We start from the raw sequence: 27,127 nt of genomic DNA, 5'->3' as shown, positions 1-27,127 counted from the left end.
GGGCTGTGCTATGACGGGCATAGAGAGCTGTGAGCTTGAGGTGATGACAGAGGGATTGCATCACACTCCTGGGGGACAGCAAAGTTCAACTCTCGGGGCCCAGGGTCCAGGGCCATCCTGGAGCTGATGCTTTGCAGACACACACCTGTATGTCTTAAACAGACCCCTGGACATGTGTTTTCATTCTGGTTGGTATAGGATAAAAAATGTATCCAAAACACTGGCTATTTTTCTGTCCCAACAATGAAACGGTTTAACTGTCTTCAACCGTAATTGACTAACTTTTATTAGGCCTCCGTTATCTCACCGTTGTGCGACTGCTTTTGAGATAACTTCCCACTGTAAAAACACACCCGATTCCAACTGAACTGCAAGTGAAGCTTCCACCATAGCTGTCAAGCTCCTTCCTCAAACTATAATCACAAACAAAGAACGGGGGGGGGGGGGGGGGGGGGGGGGGGGGGGGGAGCTGCATGCTTCAGTTGGTTAAGAGGGTCACAGACCCAGTTGGAGTTTTACTGCAGTTAGAAGTTTGACACCCCATTCCACCCCATTATTATGGGTTTTTCTTAGCCCACACAGGCTCCTTTCAACACTGGTGCACTGAACATGCTCCAAACCTCCCTGTGAATGCCTCCAACCGAGGTTAACCTTATAATCAGAGTCAGGGTTGGTTAAAAACGTGTCGCGTCTTGCTCTCAGTACAATGCCAGTGGTTTACGCTGCTGGTAAGATCATGTTCAAGGAGTTTTGAGGGGTAAACAGTGTCAGAAATTTGTGAGAAGCTTACTTCAGATTGGTGTCTCTTAGGTTTTTTTGTAAAGCCTCAATCCACTAGGCGCAGACGTCAGTTCAACGTCTAGTTTCGATTTAGGTTGTGTTGAGTTGTGAATTCAACATGAAATCAAGCAAAAATGTCACCCCGTTATTGGATTTAGGTTCAAAGTTGGGTGGAAAAAAAGACGGAATCCTCTTACATTGATGACTACTTTTGTAAATCCAATCAGTTTACCATGTTGAGTCAATGTCATCACATAGATCTTTTTAGTTGAAATGATGTGGAAACAACGTTTTTGCCCAGTGGGGGAAAGCACTTGAACACACAATACTATATTTATCCCTTTATTATCCACGGAATCCCTTTGAGTTGGTCTGTTGTTTAGGAAATACCATTGGCATTGTTGGTCTGTTTGGTTTGGTGTCACATAGATTTGGGTTCACTGGACGGACTTACAGTAGTGAAAGTCAGGTGAATAAGCTCTTCTTTGGCTTTAACCTACAGAAATATCAGTGAGTGCTGCTTCACTGACCCAGTGAGCAGAGACAAGATAGCGAAGTGAGCAAGATTGTCTTAACTGCACATTCCAGCTGGTGATTTGTGTGTTAATATGTAAGTGAGGGGGATGCCAGGTCTCGACATAAAGATGTTGGCCATGTGAATGTTGAGAGAAGACCAAAGTCCAGAGTAAAGAGCGTAGATCAAACTGTCTCAGAGAGATAGCAGCTAATCCACCACTGTCTCTCTCCCATCAGCATGTAAACACACAAGCACTATTCTCAGTACATAACAGGTTTATATTTCACACCATTATCTGTGCAGTGAAAATACGTCCTCCCTGATCTCACATTGCTCTGATTTTCAGAGCTTTACCAGAGCTGTGTTCATTAGGTCACACAACGGAAAACATTTAAAAATATTTTAAAAAATTTTGCAATGGAAAATGGAAATTAGCATAGTAGTTCCTCCCCGTTTGGCGCTTTTCTTCCGTTTAGTGCCGAATGAACAAAACCCAGGCCCAAGGAGTGATGTTTACCCTGCCGGGAGCCTCTCTTTGTGGGGATGCAGGATATAGGGGCCGGGGCAGATGGTTGGAGTGGGCGGTTAGTGATGGGAAAGGTCCCTGGTGTTAAGCTGTGCCTTTAATTTGTCCCTTTCCCCCTTACAAATGGAGCCTAATCCTTTCCCTGTTAGGATTCTCCTTGGACAACTGGGTTGTATTCATTAGGCACCAAATAGAATAAAATGGTCTAAAAAACAGTGATGGGTTGTCCAATAAGAAGCGCTCATTTCCGTTTTACATTACAAAATGTTTTTCAATGTTTTCTGTTGCATGCCCTAATGAATACCACCCAGTATTGGAGAGTCTCCTCTTACAGGACACAGGAAATGGCCCTTAGGGAACATCTGAGGATTCTGACTTCTTGGTCCGACCGTTTCGAGTTGAGGCCCTTTTTTTACGAAGCAAACTGGGTCTTTTAATTGCTAATAGATTGAGCTCTGACCAAAGCCAATGCACGCTGGGAAAGTGCACGCCTCCAGGAAACTGAGTTTCTCACAGTTTCAAAGACGTTACCCTAAAATGTGATGTATAGTTCCTTAGCCTTGGTGCCAGCTTGAAAAATTTGTTTGGGTCCCAAATCTGTTTGTGCTATAGTATCTTGCCAACTCCTACTGCACAAAGATATCTGGAACCAGACCAAGACAGATCCATCCCCATCAGCACAGTAAAAAGCCCTTTGAATTGGCCCTGGCACTAATTATTTTTAGCTCTGGCACCAAGACGGCTGCAGACTGGAGGGCAAGCCGTGGCTGGGTTGGGTTGGGCTGGGAGGTGCACCAATGTGCTGTAGCCCCAGGCAGCAGAACACTTTGCCCATGTGCTAACAGCTAACGCACCAAGGAGCATCTGGAAATAAGCAGGTTGCATCAGGAAATACTGTCATTACCACCAACTGGCACTTGCCTTCAGGCTAAGGCCAAGTTCCAAGGTCTCCAGAAGGTGTGAGCAGGGAAAAGGAAAGAACACAGTCACCGGGGTTAGAATTCAAATGGCGGGTGTTAACTACAAAAACACAGCCGCCTTTAAATTGTCAATTGAATGGCTGCAACACTTACACATGTCAGTCATGCTTTGAATGGCGAAGGTGTTGTACTGTGCTTGGAAGTGGTTGGTAACGTAAGGGCAGTCTTAGATCTGAACATTTCAAAGTGCAGAGCTAAAACAGTCACTCTGTCCTAGGTCATGTTAAGTAGGGAGAAAATGTTTTGAAACATTTTGAATTGGGGAAGTACAACTTGAATTTGTCCATTAAGGATGCACATTTTATCTTTCGGTTGGAAATCAATTTTGCTAAGGTATGACCTACTGAACTCCCCTGGTCTCAATTTATACATTATTACTGTAGTAAGGAAGGACTGAAGTTGCACCTTCAAGGAAATCATTCAGAGCAGAGGAACCCAATTGATTCATGATGTGGTGACTGTGAGCACCAGGGCAGCGCCCTGAACAGCACCCTATTCCCCATATAGTACACAACTTTTGACCCATAGAGCTCTGGTCAAAAGTAGGGCATTATGTAAGGAATATGAGTCAGGTGTTGACGAGTGTAAAGCTTGATACCATTAGCCAAAAATTCAGACATATTAAACAATTTATATGAAAACTATACTGGAACTTTTTCACCCATATCCACTCAAACTATTATGTTTCTAGGTATCATGCATGTTTTCAGAAACAGTTACGTGAATGGCCAATATTTCAACTCTCTCAATTGTCCATGGAGGCCGAGTGATTTTCCATTGTCACAAACACACCCAAATGATGTTCAACTAGCAGTGTTTAGTATGCCGTTGGGCATCCCTACTCAGGTAACGGTCTAAAACACTCCTAACCGAATATGGTTAAAATAGACTAATGTTTCATGCTCTGAGATTAAGTTCTATGATGGGAAAGCAACAAAGTTAAAACTAGACCGTCAGAGATCTGCTTAAGGGGGCTTCTGATGTCTCCCCACAGGCCTAGGCCTCAGTCCATCTCATACCGTCCCATAGTGCTTTGCACATAGTCTTAAAGGCCCCTCATCAGATCAGCCATTTGTATTTGGCAGTGTGTTGTGAGTGTGTATGTGTGGTTTAGGTCAGTGAGATAGGGGTTAGAGTGTTCGAGAACCTCAGGTCAGTCATCATCAACATGCCCTGGAGAGACAGCCAAGTCAGTCATGTGCCAGTTGCATATGGGTGGCAAAAGGGCTTCTTCCACACGGCTCCTGATAGTCACACTAAACTGTCTTGAAAAACCATATGCGTAATGTTGGTTGTCAAATTGTTCTGCTATCACCTGTCTTTCAGGGTCACGTTCTATTTTGAGCCATAGACCGATAAGTCGTCTGGTCTTAGCAAGTGTGTTTATGGCTGCAGAGGATAGATCTCATTTGAAAGCAGAACTTTTGGAGGTGCATGGTACTGGATTGCATATACAGTGCATCCGGGAAGTATTCAGACCCCTTGACATTTTCCACATTTTGTTACGTCACAGCCTTACTCTAAAATGTATTCAATATTTTTTTCCCTCATCAATCTACGCACAACACCCCATAATGACAAAGCAAGAACAGGTTTTTGAAATATCATATTTGCATACACCACCGTTCAAAAGTTTGGAGTCACTTAGAAATGTCCTTGTTTTTGAAAGAAAAGCATATTTGTTGTCCATTAAAATAACATCAAATTGATCAGAAATACAGTGTAGACATTCTTAATGTTGTAAATGACTATTGTAGCTGGAAATGGCAGATTTTTTTATGGAATATCTAGATAGGCGTACAGAGGCCCATTATCAGCAACCATCACTCCTGTGTTCCAATTGCACGTTGCGTTAGCTAATCCAAGTTTATCATTATAAAAGGCTAATTGATCATTAGAAAACCCTTTTGCAATTATATTAGCACAGTTGAAAACTGTTGTCTGATTAAAGAAGCAATAAAACTGGTCTTCTTTAGACTAGTTGAGTATCTGGAGTTTCAGCATTTGTGGGTTAAATTACAGGCTCAAAATGACTAGAAACAAAGCACTTTCTTCTGAAACTCGTCAGTCTGTTCTTGTTCTGAGAAATGAAGGCATTTCCTTGTGAGAAATTGCCAAGCAACTGAAGATCTCGTAGAACGCTGTGTACTATTCCCTTCACAGAACAGCGCAAACTGGCTCTAACCAGAATAGAAAGAGGAGTGAGAGGCCCCAGTGCACAACTGAGCAAGAGGACAAATATATTAGAGTTTCTAGTTTGAGAAACAGACGCCTCACAAGTTCTCAACTGGCAGCTTTATTAAATAGTACCCGCAAAGCACCAGTCTCATCGTCAACAGTGAAGAGGCGACTCCGGGATGCTGGCCTTCTAGGCAGAGTTCCTCTAGTGTAGTCTAGTGTCTGTGTTCTTTTGCCCATCTTCATATTTTATTTTTATTGGCCAGTCTGAGATATGGCTTTTTCTTTGCAACTCTGCCTAGAAGGCCAGCATCCCGGAGTCGCCTCTTCACTGTTGAACATTTTTGCGATTTTTCAAACTTGTTCTGTTTTTTATTTTTAATAAATGTGAGAAAAAAAAATCCAAAAACGTGTTTTCGCTTTGTAATTATGGGGTATTGTGTGTAGATTGATGAGGGGAATACAATTATTATTATTTTTAAATTATGCTTAAAGTAACAAAATGTGGAAAAAGGGAAGGGGTCTGAATACTTTTCGAATGCACTGTATGAAGGGAGGGAAGGAGGGAAGGGGGGAGGGAGGGAGGGAAGGAGTCATCCTACATGAGGAGGGAGTAAAAATGACTGAAAAGGAATGAGCAAACAAAGGCATGTCTGTGACTGCAGGACCGCTTCCAAACTCAGAAAGAGAGACAGGAGAAATCCGACTCCTGGCTCATTATGATGATTGGATTTACTGTTCACTACCCCAGGGCTTTTTACTACTTCCTCTTTGTTTTCTTAATAAAGATGATTTACTAAGGGGAAATCCGGTTTGCTTTGATATTGAGTTTGATAAGTCATTATTTATAAATTAAGACTTTCAACTGTACGCCAGTTGTAGCTTAGCTTAATCCCTAGACCCAGAGCTAAACTCTTTTTAAAGCCACCTTCGTCAGAGCAGACAATGAGAGGCCGCATAAGAGGTCAAAGTGAGTCAGGGCAATCAGTGCAATATGACACCTGTGTTAAATCAACATCACTCGCAAAAATGACTCTTCAATTGCAGCACACCGGTATTCAAATTAATCATTTGTGGCTTTGCTCATTTGCTCAGTTCATTATACTGCTAGTCAGGGAAATTAACCTTGTTTAGCCATGTGTTCAATGATGACAGATGAGACAGGTCTCTCTACGCCAGACCCTAGTTCAAAGCTTGTGAAGTTCCTAGGCTCAGAGAGGGAGATATTTCTAGTTATCACCTCATCTTCAGATGGACGTGCTGAGACACTAGCCTGGTTAAACCAGACTGAACACTCACCCTTCTGACGCTACCAGGCTACAAGAGCCACCCTTAGAACTAGTCCTTGGCAGGGATTTCTGTGGTCAGCTAAAGTGCCAGTCCACAACAATTGGTTATCCGAAGGGAAGATGGGAAAATATGTCTCTCAATCATAGATGCATTATTAGCACCATTATAATTTACTCCATGCAGGGTTGTTAGTCCATGTCTATAAGGAGAAATAAAGCAGTTCTGAAAGTATCCAGCCCCTCAACCTATGAATCAAAGAAATGCAGTCAGGTTGTGGCCTAAAGTTCTCAATGCCAGAGCATGTTGGGTAATTGTGTTGGAGACACTATCCAGATGTTTTGAGGTCAGGGAGAGGTCAAGGCTTATCCAGCTCATTCTTTTAATTCTTCTAATCCATGAGTGTATTACAGGGACACTATCAGCTTATGTGATCTTACCAACAAGGCGCTTGTTGCCAAGTTGATTCCACAAAGTGGTACTACTTGTACGAGGACCTTATCCTTACATTTCATTGTCATTATTTGGCTCTGTTCAAACTCTAAACAGAGAAGAAACGGTAGACGTTATCCTGAGTACCACAGGTACAGAAAGCTCTTTCTCAGGAAGTGTGTTGGCTTTCTTGGAGGACTCGCTGACAATATTCCAGCTGGAGAATCTCTGACAATATTCCAGCTGGAGAATCGCTGACAATATTCCAGCTGGAGAATCGCTGACAATATTCCAGCTGGAGAATCTCTGACAATATTCCAGCTGGAGAATCTCTGACAATATTCCAGCTGGAGAATCTCTGACAATATTCCAGCTGGAGAATCTCTGACAATATTCCAGCTGGAGAATCTCTGACAATATTCCAGCTGGAGAATCTCTGACAATATCCAGCTGGAGAATCTCTGACATTATTCCAGCTGGAGAATCGCTGACAATATTCCAGCTGGAGAATCTCTGACAATATTCCAGCTGGAGAATCTCTGACAATATCCAGCTGGAGAATCTCTGACAATATTCCAGCTGGAGAATCTCTGACAATATCCAGCTGGAGAATCTCTGACACAGGAAACCACTCTAACTCCTCCTAAGCTCGTTGCTAAGCAGAAGGAGACAGGCAAGATGCCAAATACAAGCTTTTGTCAAAGACCTGTGACCCATTAGACATTGTGAGCAGCGGTCTCAAATGAAGGACACCATTGTTCCTCACATGAGAAAACAGCTAAGGTATACTGCTGATTAACTCAGAAACAGCAAACTATGCCTTCCTGGAACAAAATGGATGACATCATTTTGAACTGATGATGGACATGGTGGACACTGGACAACTGTGTAATTTTTCTTACTAAACGGCCTCACAAATAGCATTATGTAATGTGTTATATGTAAACATCTTTATACACTATTTGCAATAGTGATCTCCTTGACAAATTGTCTAGTAATCTGATACACTGTGTATTTAGATGTTCTGAAAGCTTATTTTCCATTACCATTGCACATTAGTTCAGGAGTTCCTGACTAACAAAACGTTTGTATTTTTCAGCCCGTCCACTTCAAGTGAAGCAGACACTACCATAGAGGAGGATAACCACAAACTCCTCCGAAAATCTGTCAAATCCACATCTGCACAGCGGTCAACAGAACAACCTTCTCGCAATTTATAACTCAAACTGTCTCCACTTTGCTTTGGTACCCATTCCATGAAGAAGCAGGAGACAGGCTTCCATTGAGTTAGGGACAGTGATGGGTTTACAGAGAGGGGCACTGCGATGGGCACTTCCCTGGCTGCTGTTGGTCGTGGCTGGAGGGTCACACGGCTCCCTGGTGAAGACTAACCTTGGGTTGAGGGTGAAGAGGGGCCAGCCGGCCTACCTGCAGGAGGGGGACCTGCAGTTCCACATCCCCCCGGTGAAGGACGCCTGCAAGGTGGAGGTGGTGCTCAACGAGCCAATTACGCAGAGGGTGGGGACGCTGACACCCCAGGTAATGTAACTGGCTTCTTTGTGGCAGGTCAACAGGTGGTAACCATTGCTTTTCCAGTTGTAAGTTGAATAGTCATCTAAGAGGGGATGATAGGAGACAAGCACACATTGAAGACCCTGCCCATGGCAGAAACACTCGGCACATCGGACACAGGACCCCAAGTAAGATGTATTTTTACCTGCCTGTTTACCACTTAGTGGTGGTGGACCTCTGAAAATGTCCTACCTGTTACAACTGGAACAGAAGTCTGAACAACCATTTACTATCCAGGAAAAGGGTTTGTGACAGACAACTGCCCTGGGGTAAACCTGGCAGTAAAACGCTAATAACAGTATGTCACTGGCATGTTTCTCCCCCATAATGAGAATCCCTGACAACGCTTAACACATTGTCCTAATTGCTGATCATAAAAACAGACCATAAAGCTGTTATATTAGGAGATTTAGGTACAAGGGGGATTGTGATACAGTATGTACCATGGTATGTTCCTTAAGCAGTTCTTCAATAGACTCTAGGCCAGGGCCGGCTCTAGCCTTTTGGAGGCCCTAAGCAATATTTGGTTGGGGAGCCCCCCTTACGAGTGGGCAAAATGTTTTAGTGCCACCCCCCTTCATGACAGAGAGATACATTTATTTTTTAAAGTCAATTTCCTGTAATTCTACAAATGTTGCCATCGGTCATAGAGAACATGTACCAATTTTAAAGCAATTTTTCTGCAGTTCTACACATTTTACCATGGGGAAGAAAGAAAATAATGACATTTTATAATGCATTTCATGCAATTCTACTCATTCTGCCATGGGGCAGAAATATATTTTGCCGTTTTAAAGCAAGTTGTCTGCAGTTCTACACATTTTGCCATGGGACAGAGAGAAGTCATGTAATTCTACTCATTCTGCCATGGGGCAGAAATACATTTTGCCGTTTTAAAGCAAGTTGTCTGCAGTTCTACACATTTTGCCATGGGACAGAGAGAAGTCATGTAATTCTACTCATTTTGCCATTGAGCAGGGAGAAAATTTAGATTTTTTGTTATACATTTCATGCAATTCTACTCCTTTTGCCATTGGGCAGAGATACTGTTTTTTGTTTCAAATGATTACTTCAAGTTTAGATAACTGGCTAGACTGACTATCCAATCGAAAAATTGTTAGATGACATGGCTAACTGAGTGACTGTCAGTGCTGCTGCACAAACACATTTTTGACTTGCACCGTGTGTATTTTACTATTCCAACACTCCAGGGGCCCTAAGCGACCACTTATGTCCTGCTCTAGACCCTAGGGGCTCATTTCGTGGACAAAACAATCCAGAACTAAAAAGCACTTTCAATGGAGATTCTCTATTGAGGATGCTTTTTAGTCCTAGGCATAATATGTGTATTGGAAACCAGCCCTTAATGATTTGGGCTTGAAAGTAGTTTTTTTGGTTTGAAAATTTGTAGAAAATGCTAATATTAGCAATTGGGGGCCGTGGCTATACAAACTCAACCAACGTGAGTATTGCAGTGGATGTCATTAGTGATTGGAACCCCTTGAAACGGATATGTCTGATCCTCAGAAAAGGAAAAGGAAGGTAGATCTGAGCATTTTATGTCTGACCCTGGACACTAATTGAGCCGTTGTCTGCAGGGAGAGACAGGCAGCCTCCAGGCCTAATGAAGTTCTGTTGACAGACTCCGGGCTTTTTCCTGTGCCCTCCCTAGTAGCCTACATGTCTGAGATGACTTGAGATACCCCTACGCAGCCGGAAATGTTGCCACCCACTCTCGTGTGTTGTTTGGTTACTGTGTAGCACTTTTTAAGGCCGCTATTACTTGTTGTTCACGATGAACAACATCAAGTAGTTACTTTAAATGGTGCTAGTTATGTGGCGGTGACTGTAGAGAGTATTTATCCTAAATAAGCAACAATGGTAACGTTATATTACTACCAGATGACAGGACGAAACCTCTGGTTTAGGTGCAGCTTGGGTTGCTCTGTTTTGTTTTTCTTCTGAATGTTACTTGAATAATGGGTAAACAAGACAGTGTTTTTCTGTTTGCTGTTTGAGAGAAAAAACAACTTTTGGTTTTATTAGCATTTTTGCTCTCTCTCCTATTTAGCTGGTGTTTTTTGAGGACTCTTTTTATGCCCCTTGTAAGATTTACTGCAATAAACTAAGCCTCAAGCTACATACATGGGAACCTTATTTGACCAGTTTTGTCGCAAGAGTATAATAATCCTGCAGCGGGAAGATTGTTAATTTATTAAGTGGTCATTTGGAAATTGTTTTTTTTCTGAAAGGCTACAGTAGCCCACGGCTGCATTTCGGATACATCTGATTTTATTTTCACATCAAAATTGTAGGTGTTTGACTGCCACTACCTGGCTGATGACGTAAAGTATGTCCACAATGGCTGCCCGATACTAAAAGAAGATACTGTCAAGCTTCGACTCTACAGGTACCTGCATCTTTCCAAATTCTATTCAGAGGTTCTATGATTACATGTATTGTATTTATAATTGTAAAAAAAATTATACCCATTTTGAATTAACTAAAAAAATGACACTGAAGGAGACTGAAGACATCACTTCCTGCAAAACAGAGTAGATAGCAACAGGAATTCTTTATTGTACTAAGTATTGTACTCACTTATCTCCTCCCTGTAAAGTTGGCCCCACTTGTAAAAGGAAGTTCTGACCACTGGTACTGTTTTCAGTGTGACTAGATGGTCTTCTCCCCAGGTTCACAGAGACAGAGACCTTTACAGAGGTCTTCTTCCTGCGTGTGGAGATCATGGAACCTGACTGCAACATCATCAAACTAGGGCCCAAGTCCCTGGTGGTGCCAGAGTTCTACGGCCTGTCCGACACGCTGGACGGCAACGTGGTGTCCTTCCACTATGAGAGGATGACCAGTCTTGAGTGTAGCATCCGTGTGAACACCCACGAGACACACCTCCCGGGTCATGGTCAGTTGGTCATTGGGGAGCCAGACCAGCTGGAGGCCAGAGGGGACGAGCCGGAGAGCTTCATTCCTCTCCGGCAGCAGCTAGGTATGGATGTATAATAGTATTACTGTTGTAAAATATTAGTAGTAATGGTAACAAGAATAGTGATACAGTCAATTGGTAGATAATTGGCAAACTCAGAATGTTGGATGTATTAAAAGTAGTGTTCAACATGAACTGAATTCATTTGAATGCATGAGAAATCAGTGTAATGCATGAATTCCAACCAAAATCATTTACTTGTCCTTGAACACATCCCCCTAACCTCACTTCCTCTTCTAATCGTACAGATAACAAGGCCAGGGCCATGTGTAAGACTGAGGACTGCCTGAACGGCCTGAAGCTGGCAAAGGTTATCAAAGTGCCCTGTGATGAGTTCCTGGTGATGGGCCTTAGGTACCAGCACATAGACCCACCGTCTCCAGACGTAGACTACATCGCCCTCCGACTGGACCTCACCGACACCAGGAGCGGGAGCATATACCAGGTACTTTACGCTATTTCTCATCAGAAACATTTTCTAGAAGTTACCAAAATATTGAAGGATTGAAATCTTGAGGTCAGTGAAAGTACTTCATCTTCGTTAATGTCGTATGCTGCGAAAGTTCTGGACAACTTAATTTTAACTAAGAAATTCAGCCTCTTTGTTAGCACAACCTCACGGTAGGAATGCTTTGTTTGTCTGTATTTTTTTAACTAGGCAAGTCAGTTAAGAACAAATTCTTATTTTCAATGACAGTGGCTTAACTGCCTTGTTCAGGGGCAACATGACAGATTTCGGTTACTAGTTCAATGCTCTAACCACTAGGCTACCCTGCCGCCCAGGGTACCCTAGTGATTTAACCATGTGTCTATGTGCTTGTGCTTGTGCTTGCGTTTGTATGTGCAGTCGGAGCGGGCCTGGATACCTGTCCACATCCCTGGCGCTGTTCCCAACCAGCCGCCCAAGCCAGCCTTCATGTCCATGTTTATCCTGGAAGTGGACCAATTCATCCTCACGCCCCTCTCCACTGTCACCCTGGACGCAGAGGACGGAGAGACCCCCAAACAGCTGCTGGTGTTCAACATCACCAAGCCCCCCCTAGAGGGCTTCATCACCCACCTGTCAGACCACACGCGACCCATCTTCTCCTTCACCTGGGTGGACCTCAACGACATGCTTATCGGCTACCAGCCACCCAACTCATCCCACACCCAGCGTAGGAACTATGAGGTGCCCATTACTGTTTCCTTTGTTTGGCCCATCACATTCACAGTGTTTAAATTCAATTTCCATTGCATTTAAGGAGGTGGTGGAACAGGTCCAAAAGTGTGGCAACATTTTGTTTGGCATAACAACAGAGTTGGCTATATATTCCAAACAGATCTGAGACCAGGCTAGAATGTCATCTTTCTCAGGCCATCAGATGTAGTTTCTCTTCAACAGGTGGAGTTTGAGGTACATGACTTCTTCTTTGAGAAGAGCGCCCCCATCATGGTCCACATGTCAGTTAGAACAGCAGACACCAATGCACCCAGGGTGTCATGGAACATGGGTAGGTGTCAATGGCAGTAGAGGCCGGTGGGAGGAGCCATAGGAGGACGGGCTCACTGTAATGGCTGGAATGGACTTGTGGAACGGAGTCAAACATGGTTTTCATATGTTTGATACGTTCTATGTATTCCATTCCAGTCATTACAATGAGCCCGTCCTCCTGTAGCTCCCCAAACCGGTCAATGGGTGTATTCCAGATACACAACTTCTGCACAGATCTTGTATAGATTATAAAATGGTTATGTCACAATGTGATCTTTCTAGGTCTTAGTCTTCTTGAAGGTCAGTCTCGTCCAATCACTTGGGATCAGCTCCAGATTGTGGACAACGACAACTTCAAGGCTGTCCGCATCATCACTGTCGACGGCCTCCAGCATGGCAGGCTAACACTGAGAGGTATAGAACTCCTTCAATAGCATCATTTGATTGTTATTCTATTTTAATTACTTCTAGGATGTCGGCGACATCCCCACTATGTGTCCATAATCTGCAGGTGGCAAGGGTTTCATGTTCACCGTTGCCGACATCCTTGCGGGCGCTGTGCGCTACCATCACGACGACAGCGACACCACCAAGGACTTCATCATCTTCCGCATCACCGATGGGCGCCACCAGACCCGGCACAAGTTCCCCATCAACATCCTGCCCAAGGATGACAGCCCACCATTCCTCATCACCAACACAGTGCTGGAGCTCTCTGAGGGCCACACGGCCCTGCTGAGAGGATCCATACTGCAGGCCTCAGACATGGACTCAAGCGACGACTACATCCTGTTCAACATCACCCGGCCACCGCAAGCTGGAGAGCTCATGAAGATCCCTGGTCCTGGACTCACTGGTGAGGAGAGGAGCACTCTAAATAGACCACATTGTTTTACAAGGCACAGCTATTGTGCACACTTTGGTTCCCAGCTGAATGCAATTGCAAGGCATAGCAATGGGGAACTTTTGCAGAGCTTTATTATGCAATGACCCACTTGTTGTTTAGTTTGATAATCACATACCAGTTTTAGAATGCTATTCTTCAATATACAGGTAACTGCCAAAATAATGGAAACACTTGAGTAAATAAGGGATGCAAAATTATATTGAAAGCAGGTGCTTCCACACAGGTGTGGTTCTTGAGTCAATTAAGCAGTTAACATCCCATCATGCTTAGGGTCATATATAAAAATGCTGGGCAGGCCATTATTTTGGGGTCAGTGCTATCCTGGCTCCTTGGGATGTCCCTACCCTAACCCTTACCACAACCTTTACCTAACATTAACCTTTTAAAATGTAAATTTCAATGGGTTAGGGATGTCCCAAGGACCCCGGATAGCCCAGACCATTACTATGGTTGCCATGGCTATGCTCCCATAGGATGACAATGCCCCCATCCAAAGGGCACGAGGGGTCACTGGACGGTTTGATGAACATGAAAACAATGTAAATCATATGCAATGGCCATCTCAGTCACCAGATCTCAACCCAATTAAAACACTTGTGGGAGAATCTGGAGCGGAGCCTGAGGCAGCTTTTTCCACCACCATCAACAAAACACCAAATAATGGAATGTCTCGTGGAAGAATGGTGTCACATCACTCCAATAGAGTCCCAAACACTGGAGTTGTTCTGGCTGGTGGTGGCCCAACGCCCTTTTAAGACCCTGTACATTGATGTTTCCTTTATTTTGGCGGTTACCTGTATGTTTCAGTTAAGTCACACAGCCTCATCTGTAAAAAAAAAAAATGACAATGGTGTTCTTTTCCTTGGTTCTCTCAGGTTATCCTGTCAGCCGTTTCCTGCAGAAGGACTTGTTCCACTCTGTGGTCTACTACCGCCATCTAGGGAATGAGGTGTTTGATGACTCCTTCGAAGTGGTGCTCTCGGACTTCCATGACCCACCCAACCTTTCAGAACCTCAGGTGAGTTGTACCATTACCGGATCGTGTACAATTGCAGATTCATAAAAGTTGTATTGAATGGAGTTCAAACTCCTCAAATGTCATTCAAAGCTAATGTGGTCTCCCACCTTTACAGGTCATAGTGGTGCACATCAACCCTGTGCCTGACCAGCCACCTAAAGAGGTCCCTGGGGTGACTCGCTGCCTGGTGGTCAAAGAGACAGAGGTGGTCCACCTGACCAAGAAGCAGCTTCACTTCATCGACCTGGAGTCCCCTGACAGCGAGCTCACATACACTGTTACCACTCCGCCCTTCTACAGCAGGTCTTATGGGTGAGCATCTCATGTCGAGTTAAGTTTGTTTTTGCCATTTGCAGAGATAGAATGCATACTGTACACTTGGTACCATTGGGGAAGAATGATTACCAATGCTAATACGTTAAGGCATCCCCCTTCAAACTCGACTGTTACGTTCAATGTGCTATTTTCCTGTTGGCCAGGGGCCTTGATGCAGGGAGGCTGTTCCTGGTTGACAGCATTGCCAAATTCACCAAGGATGCTGAAGCCCCAGTGTTAAGGTTATTCACACAGGTAAGCTCAGATATGTTTACCCCCCAGTTATTTTGGCTGGATGGGAGGAAAATGTCAGACTAGGTTTACTAACACCTTTATTGTTCCAGCATGCAGTCAACTACATGAAAGTGGCCTACATGCCTCCCATCCTGGACATTGGGCCTTACCCGCAGCACATCCAGTTGGTGCTCTCCGTCACCAACCAGCAGGGAACCACAGTCGCTGGCATCTGCTTCAACATTACCGTGGTGCCAGTGGACAACCTGGCCCCAGAGGTATAAGGTTGTGTTCAAAGTTATCAAGCTAGATGACACTTCTGTGTACTGGTAGGCTAACCCCCAACCTGTCACAATCATGCTAGCACTGCTAACTCTATCACAAGCTGTCTAGGATTTTCTACCTGGTAGTTAATTGGTCCATTTATATCATGAATTGAACAGACAATTTAGCCCTTAAATAAAATTAGCCCTTAAATAGAAGAAGGAGAGTCAGAATTGTTTCATCCCTTCAGGCCCTTCATTGGACAACCCTGCTGTATACTTTATGTTCCCTCCCCAGGTGCACATGAAACCTCTGACAGTGGACGAGGGTGGGGAGTGCTGGGTGGGTCCGGACCACCTGCTGCTGGAAGACCATGACTCTACAGAGGAGAGCCTGAGAGTGGAGCTGAAGAGAGAGCCTCAGCACGGAGCTGTTCAGCTGGATGGCTTCTCCATGAAACCGGGCCAGAACTTCACTGTTCGCGACCTGAAAAGCCTAAAAGTTAGGTCAGATATGATTGATGACACTTCATTACTGCACCCTAACACACTGCGATGCTCATGTGAAGTTTGTACATGTTGGCTGCGTTCCAATGGCCACACTATATACCGTTTTGAACGTATACCCAATAGAAGGCTTGATTCTAAGCATAATGCTAGTGTGAATTTTGGAACAGAGCAGTCATTGGCTATCTATATACAGCATGGACACAAACTGATTCGATAACAAGGAGAGTCAAATTGTGTCAACAATCCTATTGTATCGTGGAACCACAATTGTGTTGGTTTGTCCGTGCAGATATCATCACGACAGCTCGGAAACAGTGGGCGATGCCATTGAATTAATCGCTACCGATGGGATTAACGCAATCAACTTTGTTCTGGAAGTTAAGGTACTGTAAACTTAATGTACATGACCATTTCGATGCTAACAGAGCCAAAAATATGTTACAGTGACTGTTTGCTGTATGAGAGTCAAAGACCACATATTTGTCAACAGGTGACACTGATCAATGATGAGGTTCCAGTTCTCATGCCAGGTCTGAAACCTGTTCTGGACTGTGCAGAGGGACAGGAAGTCATCATCACTGCTGAGTACATTTATGCCACAGACGCAGACAGTGACGATAACAGTCTGACCTACATGATTGCCCGTCAGCCATACCATGGCGTGGTGCGCAAAAACGCCATTGTGGTCGATCGCTTCATTCAGGCAGACATTGTCGCAGGGAGTATCACCTACGAACACACAGGTATTATTGTTAAATCTACCTCATCCCTGCACCACCATAAGTGTATTGCTGGTTTATGACCATTCCATTTAAAATTATATATTTTTTATACATTAACCCTAACATCTTACAACGTTTCTGTTGGCCATCATGTGGTTTTCTGTTTTCTGAGTCAAAAAACATGATTATAGACATATTATTTCATCCCCTTCTTTGAAGCAAAAAACTTGCAATCATGTTTCTTATGTCTCTCAGGAGCGGAGATTGGACTAGCCCCTCGACACGACACAATCACGTTTGTGATATCCGACGGCCAGGCGGAGAACGCTCCGTCATGCTGTAATGACCGAGGGGACACATTGAAAAGAGGCAGGACACAAGTCCAGGAGAGCCTGCCTCTGTATGACCTGAAGGTCACCGTGTTCCCTGTGGACAGTCAGATGCCTTCTATTGCAACAGGTAATGAATGCAGTGATGCTGCAGCAATGCCTATGATGCTTTTTATTCAGGTTCAGACATTATTAGTATCCTTGAGATTTGTGAAACGGTTCAAGAGCAAACATACACCTATATTAGCAAGTGTAGGCTAGTGGAAGAAAAACACTGAAAGCAACACTCTGGGCACACCAACAGAAAAGTAAAATATTTAGCAATAGTGCATTCCATTACTATTTTCTCTCACAATTATACCTAAATAGTCAATCAATATGGATGTTCTTCTCCTCCTTTGTAGGAGATGTTTTTGTGGTGGATGAGGGGGGTGTGGCCCCTATAACTGTAGCCCACCTCAGTGCCTCGGATGTGGACACTCCCCTGGAGGAGCTGGTGATCAGCCTGGTCTCTCCTCCCCAGTATGGCTACATTGAGAATATCCTGCCCAGTCCTGGATCTGAGAAAAGCAACACAGGCATCAGCATCGGTGAGTAGCTTTAACCCGTCATATTTGTCTTCATTTAACCCCATTCACATCACAGGTGTTGCACTTTTTCTTAGACTGTAGTGCTGTAACCTCAAGCCATATGGAATCCCTCATAAGCAGTGAACAATCCACCTATTTATTTTCCTAAATAAATCACTTGTTACATTAACCTTTTGTATAAACTCAAACTTTGTCCCCTTTTCGTAGTATGTATAACCAGTATGTACATTATTAACTGTAAAGGTTCCCGGACTGTTCCACCTCAGCATCTCTCCTCCGGTGTCTCCTCAGCCTCCTTCTCTTACAGTGACATCATGAACGGACATGTGAACTATGTCCAGTCCAGACACCAGAGGATCGAGCCAACCGCTGACCAGTTGATGCTCTGCGTCTCTGACGGGAAACACACCTCTGCCCACGTCCACTTCTACATCATCATCAACCCCATCAATGACGAGGTCCCGGAGTTTCTCGCCAGAAATATCACGGTGAGTCACCCGTCGTCAAGCTGTCATTTATCCACAGCCGAGGTCACCACCAACTCCGGTCCTGGAGAGTTACTGGATGTGGAGGGTTTTATTTAAAGCCCATCACTAACACACCTGGTCCAGGCTGAAGACCATGATTAAGTGGAATTAGGTGTGCTAGTGCTGGTCTGAAACAAAACCCTGCACATCTTGTAGCTTTCCTGGGCCGAATTTGGAGGCTTTGTCTACACTATGTAAAGCTATTATAAAGTTCAAATCAAAGACCGTTTTATTGGTCACATACACATGTTTAGCAGATGTTATTGTGGGTGTAGCAAGATGCGTGTGTTTCAGGCTCCAACAGTGCAGTAGTATCTAACAATTTCACAACAATACACACACAAATCTAAAAGAATGGAATTAAGAATATATCAATATTTGGACGAGCAATGTCAGTGCGGCATAGACTGAAATACAGTAGAATAGAATACAGTATATACACATATGAGATGAGTAATGCAAAATATGTAAACATTATTAAATTGACTAGTGTTCCATTATTCAAGTGGCCAGTGATTTCAAGTCTATGTACATAAGGCCTCTAAGGTGCGAGTGATGGCCTTTTTCATGCTCTTCACTCTCGGATTTCACATCTACAACAACTGAAACCCACTAACCACCTATTCTATAGTGCAACATGCCTCAATTCACTCTAGGACCACATCCGGACCGATTTAACTGACATCCCCATTGATGTTCCTGTGTAAAAAGGTGCGAGAGGGCCATATGAAGGAGCTGGACCCTGCTGTTATAAACGCGGTGGATCTGGACATCCCTAAGAACAACCTGCTGTTCAGCGTGGTCCAGGCCCCCCAGCATGGCACCATCATGGGCCGAACGTATGGCAACGACGTGCCCGCCAATGGAAGACCCGTCAACAGGCACAGGGACGCAGAGGTGCTGGTCCAGGACTTCACCATGCAGGAGTTGAGGAATGGTACTGCACTGTGACCAACTCCTTGTGACTCAGAGGCTGCCCTCATATGGACACCGTAGTACTGTGCCATTATTGAGACTGGTGATCCTGAAGAGCATGAAAAAGCTGTTGAGATTCAAGTAGAGCAATTTGGTGGGATTTGTGTACTAGTGATCATCAGTCGTGGGGTTGTACATACAGGCACATTCAAATAATGAGTTCACCTCCACTGTTCAGGTATGTCTCTGATGTACATGCATGATGACTCTGAGAACATGGTGGACAGCTTCACCATCCAGCTGAACGATGGGAAACACCAGCTCCAGAGGCACGTGATGGTCAACGTACTCCCTGTCAATGACGAGGAGCCTCGAGTCATAAGGTAACAGATGGGACTTGTTACATTTACACACAGAGAAAACAATGAATTGATGTCCACACGTTCTGTAGAGTTTACTATGAGTTTACTTCACCAATAATCCAGACATGGAACATACTGCAACCAGTTTACAACAGGTCGTATAAACGTCCTCCCGCCTAATCTAGACTTCCCTTATATCTGTGCTCCCCCTTCTGGCTTTCCTGAGTACAACACCACAATTTCTCCTTCCTGTGTACATTCGGTACACATTTCACACAAATTAATTAACAAACCGTTTGGGTGAAGCTTCCCCTAGGTACCGATCTAGGATTAGTTTCCACTCCCCCAGTCCTAACCTTAATCATTAGTGGTGGAAATGCTAAACTGACCCAAGCAACTTCACCCTACATGGTTGTCTGCCTTATAGGAACAATGGACTGGAGGTGGAGGCAGGCGAGGCTAGGCTGATCTCCAGTGCTATTCTCTTTGCTCAGGACAGCGACACTACCTCTCAGGAGATAGTCTACATGTTGGAGAGCGTTCCCACTCAGGGACTGCTACAGGTTAAGGTCAGTACACTCCTGTATAATCTGATATGAACTGTTACGTGTTATTAACAAATGCCAGCATAGAAAGAATTGTTCCATGCTAGATTAAAGGGACATTTCACTTTAAAAAAAACTTCTAGTTGAAATTGGACATTTACATACACTTCTACTTTGTGCATGACACAAGTAATTTTTCCAACAATTGTTTACAGACAGATTATTTCACTTAATAATAATTCACTGTCTCACAATTCCAGTGAGTCAGAAGTTTACATGTACTAAGTTGACTGTGCCTTTAAACAGCTTGTAAAATTCCAGAAAATTATGTCATGGCTTTAGAAGCTTCTGATAGGCTAACTGACATCATTTGAGTCAATTGGAGGTGTACCTGTGGATGTATTTCAAGGCCTACCTTCAAACTCATGGGAAAATCAAAAGACGTCAGCCAAGACCTCAGAATAATAATTGTAGACCTCCACAACTCTGGTTCATCCTTGGGAATAATTTCCAAACGCCTGAAGGTACCACATTCATCTGTACAAACAATAGTACGCAAGTATAAACACCATGGGACCACGCAGCCGTCATACCGCTCAGGAAGGAGACGCGTTCTGTCTCCTAGAGATGAACGTACTTTGGTGCGAAAAGTGCAACTCAATCCCAGAACAACAGCAAAGGACCTTGTGAAGATGCTGGAGGAAACATGTACTAAAGTATCTATATCCACAGTAAAACAAGTCCTATATCGTCCTATATATATATATATATATATATATATATCCTATATATATATATAAGTCCTATATAACCTGAAAGGCCGCTCAGCAAGGAAGAAGCCACTGCTCCAAAACCGCCATAAAAAAGCCAGACTATGGTTTGCAACTGCACATGGGGACAAAGATCATAATTTTTGGAGAAATGTCCTTTGGTCTGATGAAACAAAAATGGAACTGTTTGGCCTTAATGACCATCAATATGTTTGGAGGAAAAAGGGGGAGGCTTGCAAGCCCAAGAACACCATCCCAACCGTGAATCACGGGGGTGGCATCATCATGTTGTGGGGGTGCTTTGCTGTGTGAGGGACTCGTGCACTTCACAAAATAGATGGCAAGGGAAATTATGTGGATATATTGAAGCAATCTCTCAAGACATCAGTCAGGAAGTTAAAGCTTGGAGAGCTTCCAAATGGGTCTTCCAAATGGACAATGACCCCAAGCATACTTCCAAAGTTGTGGCAAAATGGCCCAAGGACAACACAGTCAAGGTATAGGAGTGGCCATCACAAAGCCCTGACCTCAATCCTATAGAACATTTGTGGGCAGAACTGAAAAAGCATGTGCGAGCAAGGAGGCCTACAAACCTGACTCAGTTACACCAGCTCTGTCAGGAGGAATGGGCCAAAATTCACCCAACTTATTGTGGGAAGCTTGTGGAAGGCTACCCAAAACCCGAAAGTTAAAACTGTTAAAGGCAATGCTACCAAATACTAATTGAGTGTATGCAAACTTCTGACCCACTGGGAATGTGATGAAAGAAATAAAAGCTGAAATAAATCACACTCTACACTATTATTCTGACATTTCACATTCTCAAAATAAACTGACTAAGACAGGGAATTTTTTACTAGGATTAAATGTCAGGAATTGTGAAAAACTGAGTTTAAATGTATTTGGCTAAAGTGTAAACGTCCAACTTAAACTGTGTGTCTGTGTGTGTGTATATATATATATATTCTTCATTATTCAACTTTTGAAACATGCAAAATCATGCATGTCAACCTAACATTTTTCAAAAGATATTACTTTCAGTCCACTAATGATTTCACTGTAAGTAAATCATCAACATTCAGTCATTATGTGCCTTCCATTATGTGTTCTCTCCCTAACTGTCCATGGTCCCTTCTCAGGTAGGCTCTGACTGGGTGACCCAGTCTGCGGGGATGAACTGCACCCAGGAGACAGTGGACATGAACCTGCTGCGCTACCTCCATACCGGGCCACTGGGACACACACAGGATTTCTTTGTGTTCCACCTGCTGGACGGGAAGAACCGCTCCCCCGCGCAGCACTTCCACATCTCCCTCAAGGACATGGAGAAAGGTTTGTGAACAGATGGACAGACCACCAACCTGGGAAGTGCACTATTATGCAGTTTGCTATAACCTACACGTTCATGGTCTGTGTAAAAAAAAAAAAAATGCTAGTAAAGAAGTCTCATCATATCAGCTGGTAGCTACTACTACTGTTGTCTTATGTTATTAGAATAATGTTAAACTCAGCTAAAATAATGAATAAAATAAGCTGGTTTATAAGTCTATGTTGTGTAAACAAATTTGTGCAAACTTTCATTTTAAGACTTCACTTTCTCTATCAATTCCCAGGAGACATTGCCATTTTTGTGAAGCCGGTGAAGACCAGCCGCGGTGAGCGCGTGGTTCTGACCACAGACGTCCTGCTGGCGACGGACGGTACAGACAAACCCGAGGAGCTGTTCTACATCGTTACAGTCCCCCCCGGCAACGGCCACATGGAGTACATCAAACACCCTGGGGTGGCCATCAGCACCTTCAGCCAGATGGACATCGCTGCCAACCTGGTGGGCTACGTCCACGACAACAGAGCCACCGCGTCGTTGGAGACACTACAGTAATGGCAACCCTTTTAAATGTATAAAATGACGCGGCTGATAATCTTAACATTATTCCACATAATAGTGGTTGGAACATGCTGCAAACGATGCTGGTTTGTAGAAAAAAAAATTACATCTCCAAGACTGTAGCCATCATAACAGATGGCTCACATCTGACCCACATCTATAAGTTTGATACATTGTATGAGATGAAGTACCTTCCCCTAAGAACCTGCCATGCTCCTGTATGTCTTTGTTAGGTTCGTCGTCAGCAATGGCAAGGCCACCCGTAACGGCACCCTGGAGATTTACGTTGAGACCACCGACCACGTGCTGCCATCACTGACCTGTAACAGCGGCTTGAGAGTCCCTCAAGACTCCTCCATGGCGGTGACCCCTGACGCCCTCGCCTTGTCCGACCCCGACACCCCACCCAGTGACCTGCTCTTCTTCCTGGCCCAGCCTCCGCAGTATGGCACACTGCTTCGTGGCGGTGTCCCGCTCGCTGCCGGGGGTAACTTCACCCAGTGGGACCTGCAGGAGCTGGAGGTGACTTACAGGCACGGGGGCGGCCCGTCGCAGATCGACCGCTTTGCCTTCACGGCCTCAGACACTACCAACAGGAGTTTCCTGCTGGAGGGGAGGGTGCAGACGGAACCTGTTATCTTTACCATTCAGGTAGGACACACTTATCTGCATACACACCTATGCCCAGATATGTCGATTGAGGTGCCGTTTCAGGTATACAGTAGATCAGCACAGCAACTTATTCAATAGTAGTGGAATCAAAATAATTAGTTGTGCAATGTTTTGATGGACACCTTTGATGGTGCCTAATGAACAAGACCCTGTATTCCAGATTGAGCCTTTGGACAGCTCGGCTCCTGAGGTTGTGCAGCTGCAGTCTCTGTGGAAGGCTGAAGTCCTGTCTGACGGTCGCTATGGGATCTACCTCTCGTACCGGGAGCTGAGAGCGCAGGACGGCAACACCAAGGACGAAGACCTCACCTTCCACATCCACAGGCCACCATACTTTGGCTACCTGGAGAATACGATTAAAGGTGAAGCCTTATATGCAGGGGCGTCAGGCCCCATTTCCTCAGTTTTATCCTTTTATCCACTGAAAATACAGAAAATATTATTTATTTTACGCATAATTAATCCAAATGCATTTAATTAGGCCATCAGTGCTCCTTCAAAAAAAGACCATTACGATAGCACATAGACCCCAGGTTAATTGTGTTTGCTCTTCAGTAAACAGTCCATCTTACACTGTGCTCTTGCAGGCAGCTTTATCCAGCAGCGTTTCACTCAGAGGGACCTGAGCAAAAGGACTATCGTGTATATCATAGACCCAGCGACAGAAGCCCTGTCGGACAGCCTGGAGTTCAGAGTGTCTGACCCCCTGGGGAACACTGGGCCCTCCCACACGTGAGCTGCTACTCCGCACAAGACACAAATAGTATTAGTATGCTCTACATACTGTGGTCAGTCAGGGGGAGGAGAGAACCAATGGTTACATACATACTACTGTACACGACGAGGCCAATTTATATGACAGCTTATGAAGATTTGTACTGTGTCCTCGTAATGAAAGAAGGTACCATCACCCTCAATCAACTTGGAAAGGCAACGCAGGGTCTTTGGTAAGTGTGTGAAACTGTTTTCACTGTGCTGTGTTCTTCATGGTTCCATGCTGCAGGCTGGAGCTGAAGTGGTCTTGTGTGGAGCTGGCTGTGTCTGAGTACCAGGCATGTGAGGACCAGGGCACTGTCTCACTGGACGTCCTACGGAAAGGCAACATGGCCGAGTCCTCGTACATCACCATCAAGGTTTCTGATCGATCCGTTTCAAACAGTATGATTCTTAGAACAATTCCTGTAATCTAGAAATTCTGCTAAATTGCAGATATTCATTCTTTACCTTTATTTAACCAGGTTAGTCTCGGTGAGGTAAATCAAGTGATAGATGGCACTGTAAATCCATTTTAGTGCCATGAATGTAATGTCACTTTCGGATTCCCCTTTTGTCAATATCTTAGGTGAGAGAGGTCACAGCGACTGCTGGAAAGGATTTCACTCTGAGCCCGTCCAGCCTAATCCAGTTTGATCCTGGTACGTGTGGCTTTGGAGTGGGAGGTTGATATGAGTTACCATCATAGATTAGGAGATAGGTAACTCAAACCTGTGCTCTCTATGAAGGCGTATCCAAAAGGAGCTGGCGTATTGAAATTACCCAAGATCACCTGGAGGAGGCAGAGGAGACATTTGAAGTGACACTGGTGTCCCCTGAGGGAACCGTAGTAGGCAGCACCTCCAAAGCGCTGGTTAAAATCAAGGACTCTGGGAAAGGTGAACACTGGGGAACTAGTGACTAAATCAAATAGAAACATTTTCTATTGTCTTGTGAGTCAATGCCGTTTCTTTATTTTAATCTAAAAAGGTTGTACATTGTCAAGGTACATTTTTCAAGTTATTGAAACTGGAGGGACCGAGGAAGCCAAAGACTGATAGACAACACACCAACCTTCTATGAAGTATTGACGTGGTTTCAAAATCTCAATGTAAGTCTCTGTGCTTTTCCAGGACAGTGTGGATCCAGTCTGGGGGGGAAGCAGGTTCAGTCAGGGCCGTACCCCCAACATGGCTCCATTCATTTGGAGACACTACCCCTTGCCAAGGGAGACCAGCAGATGACCTGGACCCGGGGCGATGGTATGCCCCAGTCTGTGCCCGCTGCTGTGCCCGCCACGCCCCATATGAAACTCAGAGCCTTGGCCAACAGAAAGACGGTGAGTTTTTACTCTGTAATCACCGGTGTGACTGTTATTCTGTTGAGGTTTGTCCCAAGTCTTTGTTCCAATCCTTCACTCTAAACTATGCTAAACCTAAGAGTTATGTAGTACAACTTGATCATGTATTATCTTCTCACAGATTCCACCATCGTCAGTCCATCGTAATGGAACAGACACTGTGTTCACGGTAAGGCTACGACCTTTTGCACTAATCTAACACAGCGAATCCAACCTAGGGACAGCCATCACTGTCTTTCTCTCACTGCCACTCTGTGGTTGCAGTACCACGGGATCATGTCCGTGCGCCTGGAGGATGACAAGTCTCCGTCTAGGAAGGGAAGGAAGGCTAATATTCAGGTGACCAGCAGAGGGCGGCAGCAACATGCAGCCGCAGCACCACCAGTGGCTCCCAACCTCAACCCTAAACCTGTCCCTAAGACGAAGAGTGACAGCTTGCTCCCACGTACAATGCCTGAGAAGCCCAATAAGGTGAGTCATCGTTACATTGATTCATAACAGTTTCTATATCGCAGCGACTTTAGTACAACACCGACAATCACATCGAGAGGTTTGGATCTCATGGTGTAACAGCTTGTCACGTTCTGACCTCTATTTCTGTTTTGTATTTATTTAGTATGGTCAGGGCGTGAGTTGGGTGGGCAGTCTATGTTTGTTTTTCTATGTTTTGGGGCATTTCTATGTTTTCGGCCTAGTATGGTTCTCAATCAGAGGCAGGTGTCATTAGTTGTCTCTGATTGAGAATCATACTTAGGTAGCCTGGGTTTCACTGTTTGTTTGTGGGTGATTGTTCCTGTCACTGTGTGTGTTGTCACAGGATAGGCTGTATAGGTTTTCACGTTCCGTTTGTTGTTTTGTAGAGTTAAGTTATTTCATGTATCGTTCAGTTTCCATTAATTAAAGAACATGAGTAACCACCACGCTGCGCTTTGGTCCGCTTCTTCTCCTCCTATAGACGAACACCGTTACAGAATCACCCACCTCTGTAACGGTGTTCGTCTATAGGAGGAGAAGAAGCGGACCAAAGCGCAGCGTGGTGGTTACTCATGTTCTTTAATTAATGGAAACTGAACGATACATGAAATAACTTAACTCTACAAAACAACAAACGGAACGTGAAAACCTATACAGCCTATCCTGTGACAACACACACAGTGACAGGAACAATCACCCACAAACAAACAGTGAAACCCAGGCTACCTAAGTATGATTCTCAATCAGAGACAACTAATGACACCTGCCTCTGATTGAGAACCATACTAGGCCGAAAACATAGAAATGCCCCAAAACATAGAAAAACAAACATAGACTGCCCACCCAACTCACGCCCTGACCATACTAAATAAATACAAAACAGAAATAGAGGTCAGAACGTGACAGTACCCCCCCCCAAAGGTGCGGACTCCGGCCGCAAAACCTTGACCTATAGGGGAGGGTCTGGGTGGGCGTCTGTCCGCGGTGGCGGCTCTGGCGCGGGACGCGGACCCCACTTCGCCATTGTCTTAGTCCGCCGTATTGTCCGCCTCCGTGGCTTACTCCCCATGCCCACCCCTCTCAATGACCCCACTGGACAGAGGGGCTGCTTGGGACAGAGGGGCAGCTCGGGACAGAGGTGAAGCAGCAGCTCGGGACAGAGGGGCAGCTGCACGGGACAGAGGGGCAGCTGCTCGGGACAGAGGGGCAGCTGCTCGGGACAGAGG

General features: G+C 44.6%; 1 protein-coding gene across 1 annotated transcript in view; it reads left to right on the top strand.

The window, feature by feature from the left end:
* Positions 1-27,127, top strand: part of LOC139416110 (Fras1 related extracellular matrix 1a) — a 35,697-nt gene that overhangs the window by 2,391 nt on the left and 6,179 nt on the right. Inside the window, exons 2-33 of the mRNA XM_071164403.1 lie at positions 7,800-8,239; positions 10,588-10,682; positions 10,966-11,276; positions 11,522-11,718; positions 12,121-12,444; positions 12,658-12,766; positions 13,030-13,161; positions 13,259-13,603; positions 14,530-14,672; positions 14,788-14,984; positions 15,152-15,242; positions 15,332-15,499; positions 15,783-15,991; positions 16,284-16,377; positions 16,485-16,737; positions 16,972-17,175; positions 17,450-17,635; positions 17,927-18,123; positions 18,874-19,099; positions 19,316-19,460; positions 19,867-20,008; positions 21,894-22,086; positions 22,368-22,632; positions 22,876-23,293; positions 23,475-23,676; positions 23,902-24,046; positions 24,318-24,447; positions 24,657-24,729; positions 24,817-24,966; positions 25,201-25,406; positions 25,549-25,596; positions 25,692-25,898. Of these exons, the coding sequence (XP_071020504.1) occupies positions 8,000-8,239; positions 10,588-10,682; positions 10,966-11,276; positions 11,522-11,718; positions 12,121-12,444; positions 12,658-12,766; positions 13,030-13,161; positions 13,259-13,603; positions 14,530-14,672; positions 14,788-14,984; positions 15,152-15,242; positions 15,332-15,499; positions 15,783-15,991; positions 16,284-16,377; positions 16,485-16,737; positions 16,972-17,175; positions 17,450-17,635; positions 17,927-18,123; positions 18,874-19,099; positions 19,316-19,460; positions 19,867-20,008; positions 21,894-22,086; positions 22,368-22,632; positions 22,876-23,293; positions 23,475-23,676; positions 23,902-24,046; positions 24,318-24,447; positions 24,657-24,729; positions 24,817-24,966; positions 25,201-25,406; positions 25,549-25,596; positions 25,692-25,898 (6,045 nt within the window). The 5' untranslated portion in view covers positions 7,800-7,999. The remainder of the gene's footprint in view (positions 1-7,799; positions 8,240-10,587; positions 10,683-10,965; positions 11,277-11,521; positions 11,719-12,120; positions 12,445-12,657; positions 12,767-13,029; positions 13,162-13,258; positions 13,604-14,529; positions 14,673-14,787; positions 14,985-15,151; positions 15,243-15,331; positions 15,500-15,782; positions 15,992-16,283; positions 16,378-16,484; positions 16,738-16,971; positions 17,176-17,449; positions 17,636-17,926; positions 18,124-18,873; positions 19,100-19,315; positions 19,461-19,866; positions 20,009-21,893; positions 22,087-22,367; positions 22,633-22,875; positions 23,294-23,474; positions 23,677-23,901; positions 24,047-24,317; positions 24,448-24,656; positions 24,730-24,816; positions 24,967-25,200; positions 25,407-25,548; positions 25,597-25,691; positions 25,899-27,127) is intronic.

The sequence above is a fragment of the Oncorhynchus clarkii genome, chromosome 9 (genome assembly GCF_045791955.1).
Source record: "Oncorhynchus clarkii lewisi isolate Uvic-CL-2024 chromosome 9, UVic_Ocla_1.0, whole genome shotgun sequence".
In the NCBI taxonomy this organism is placed as follows: Eukaryota; Metazoa; Chordata; class Actinopteri; order Salmoniformes; family Salmonidae; genus Oncorhynchus; species Oncorhynchus clarkii.
The sequence above is the reverse complement of the archived record's forward strand: the minus strand, read 5'-3'. Positions and strand labels throughout refer to the sequence as shown.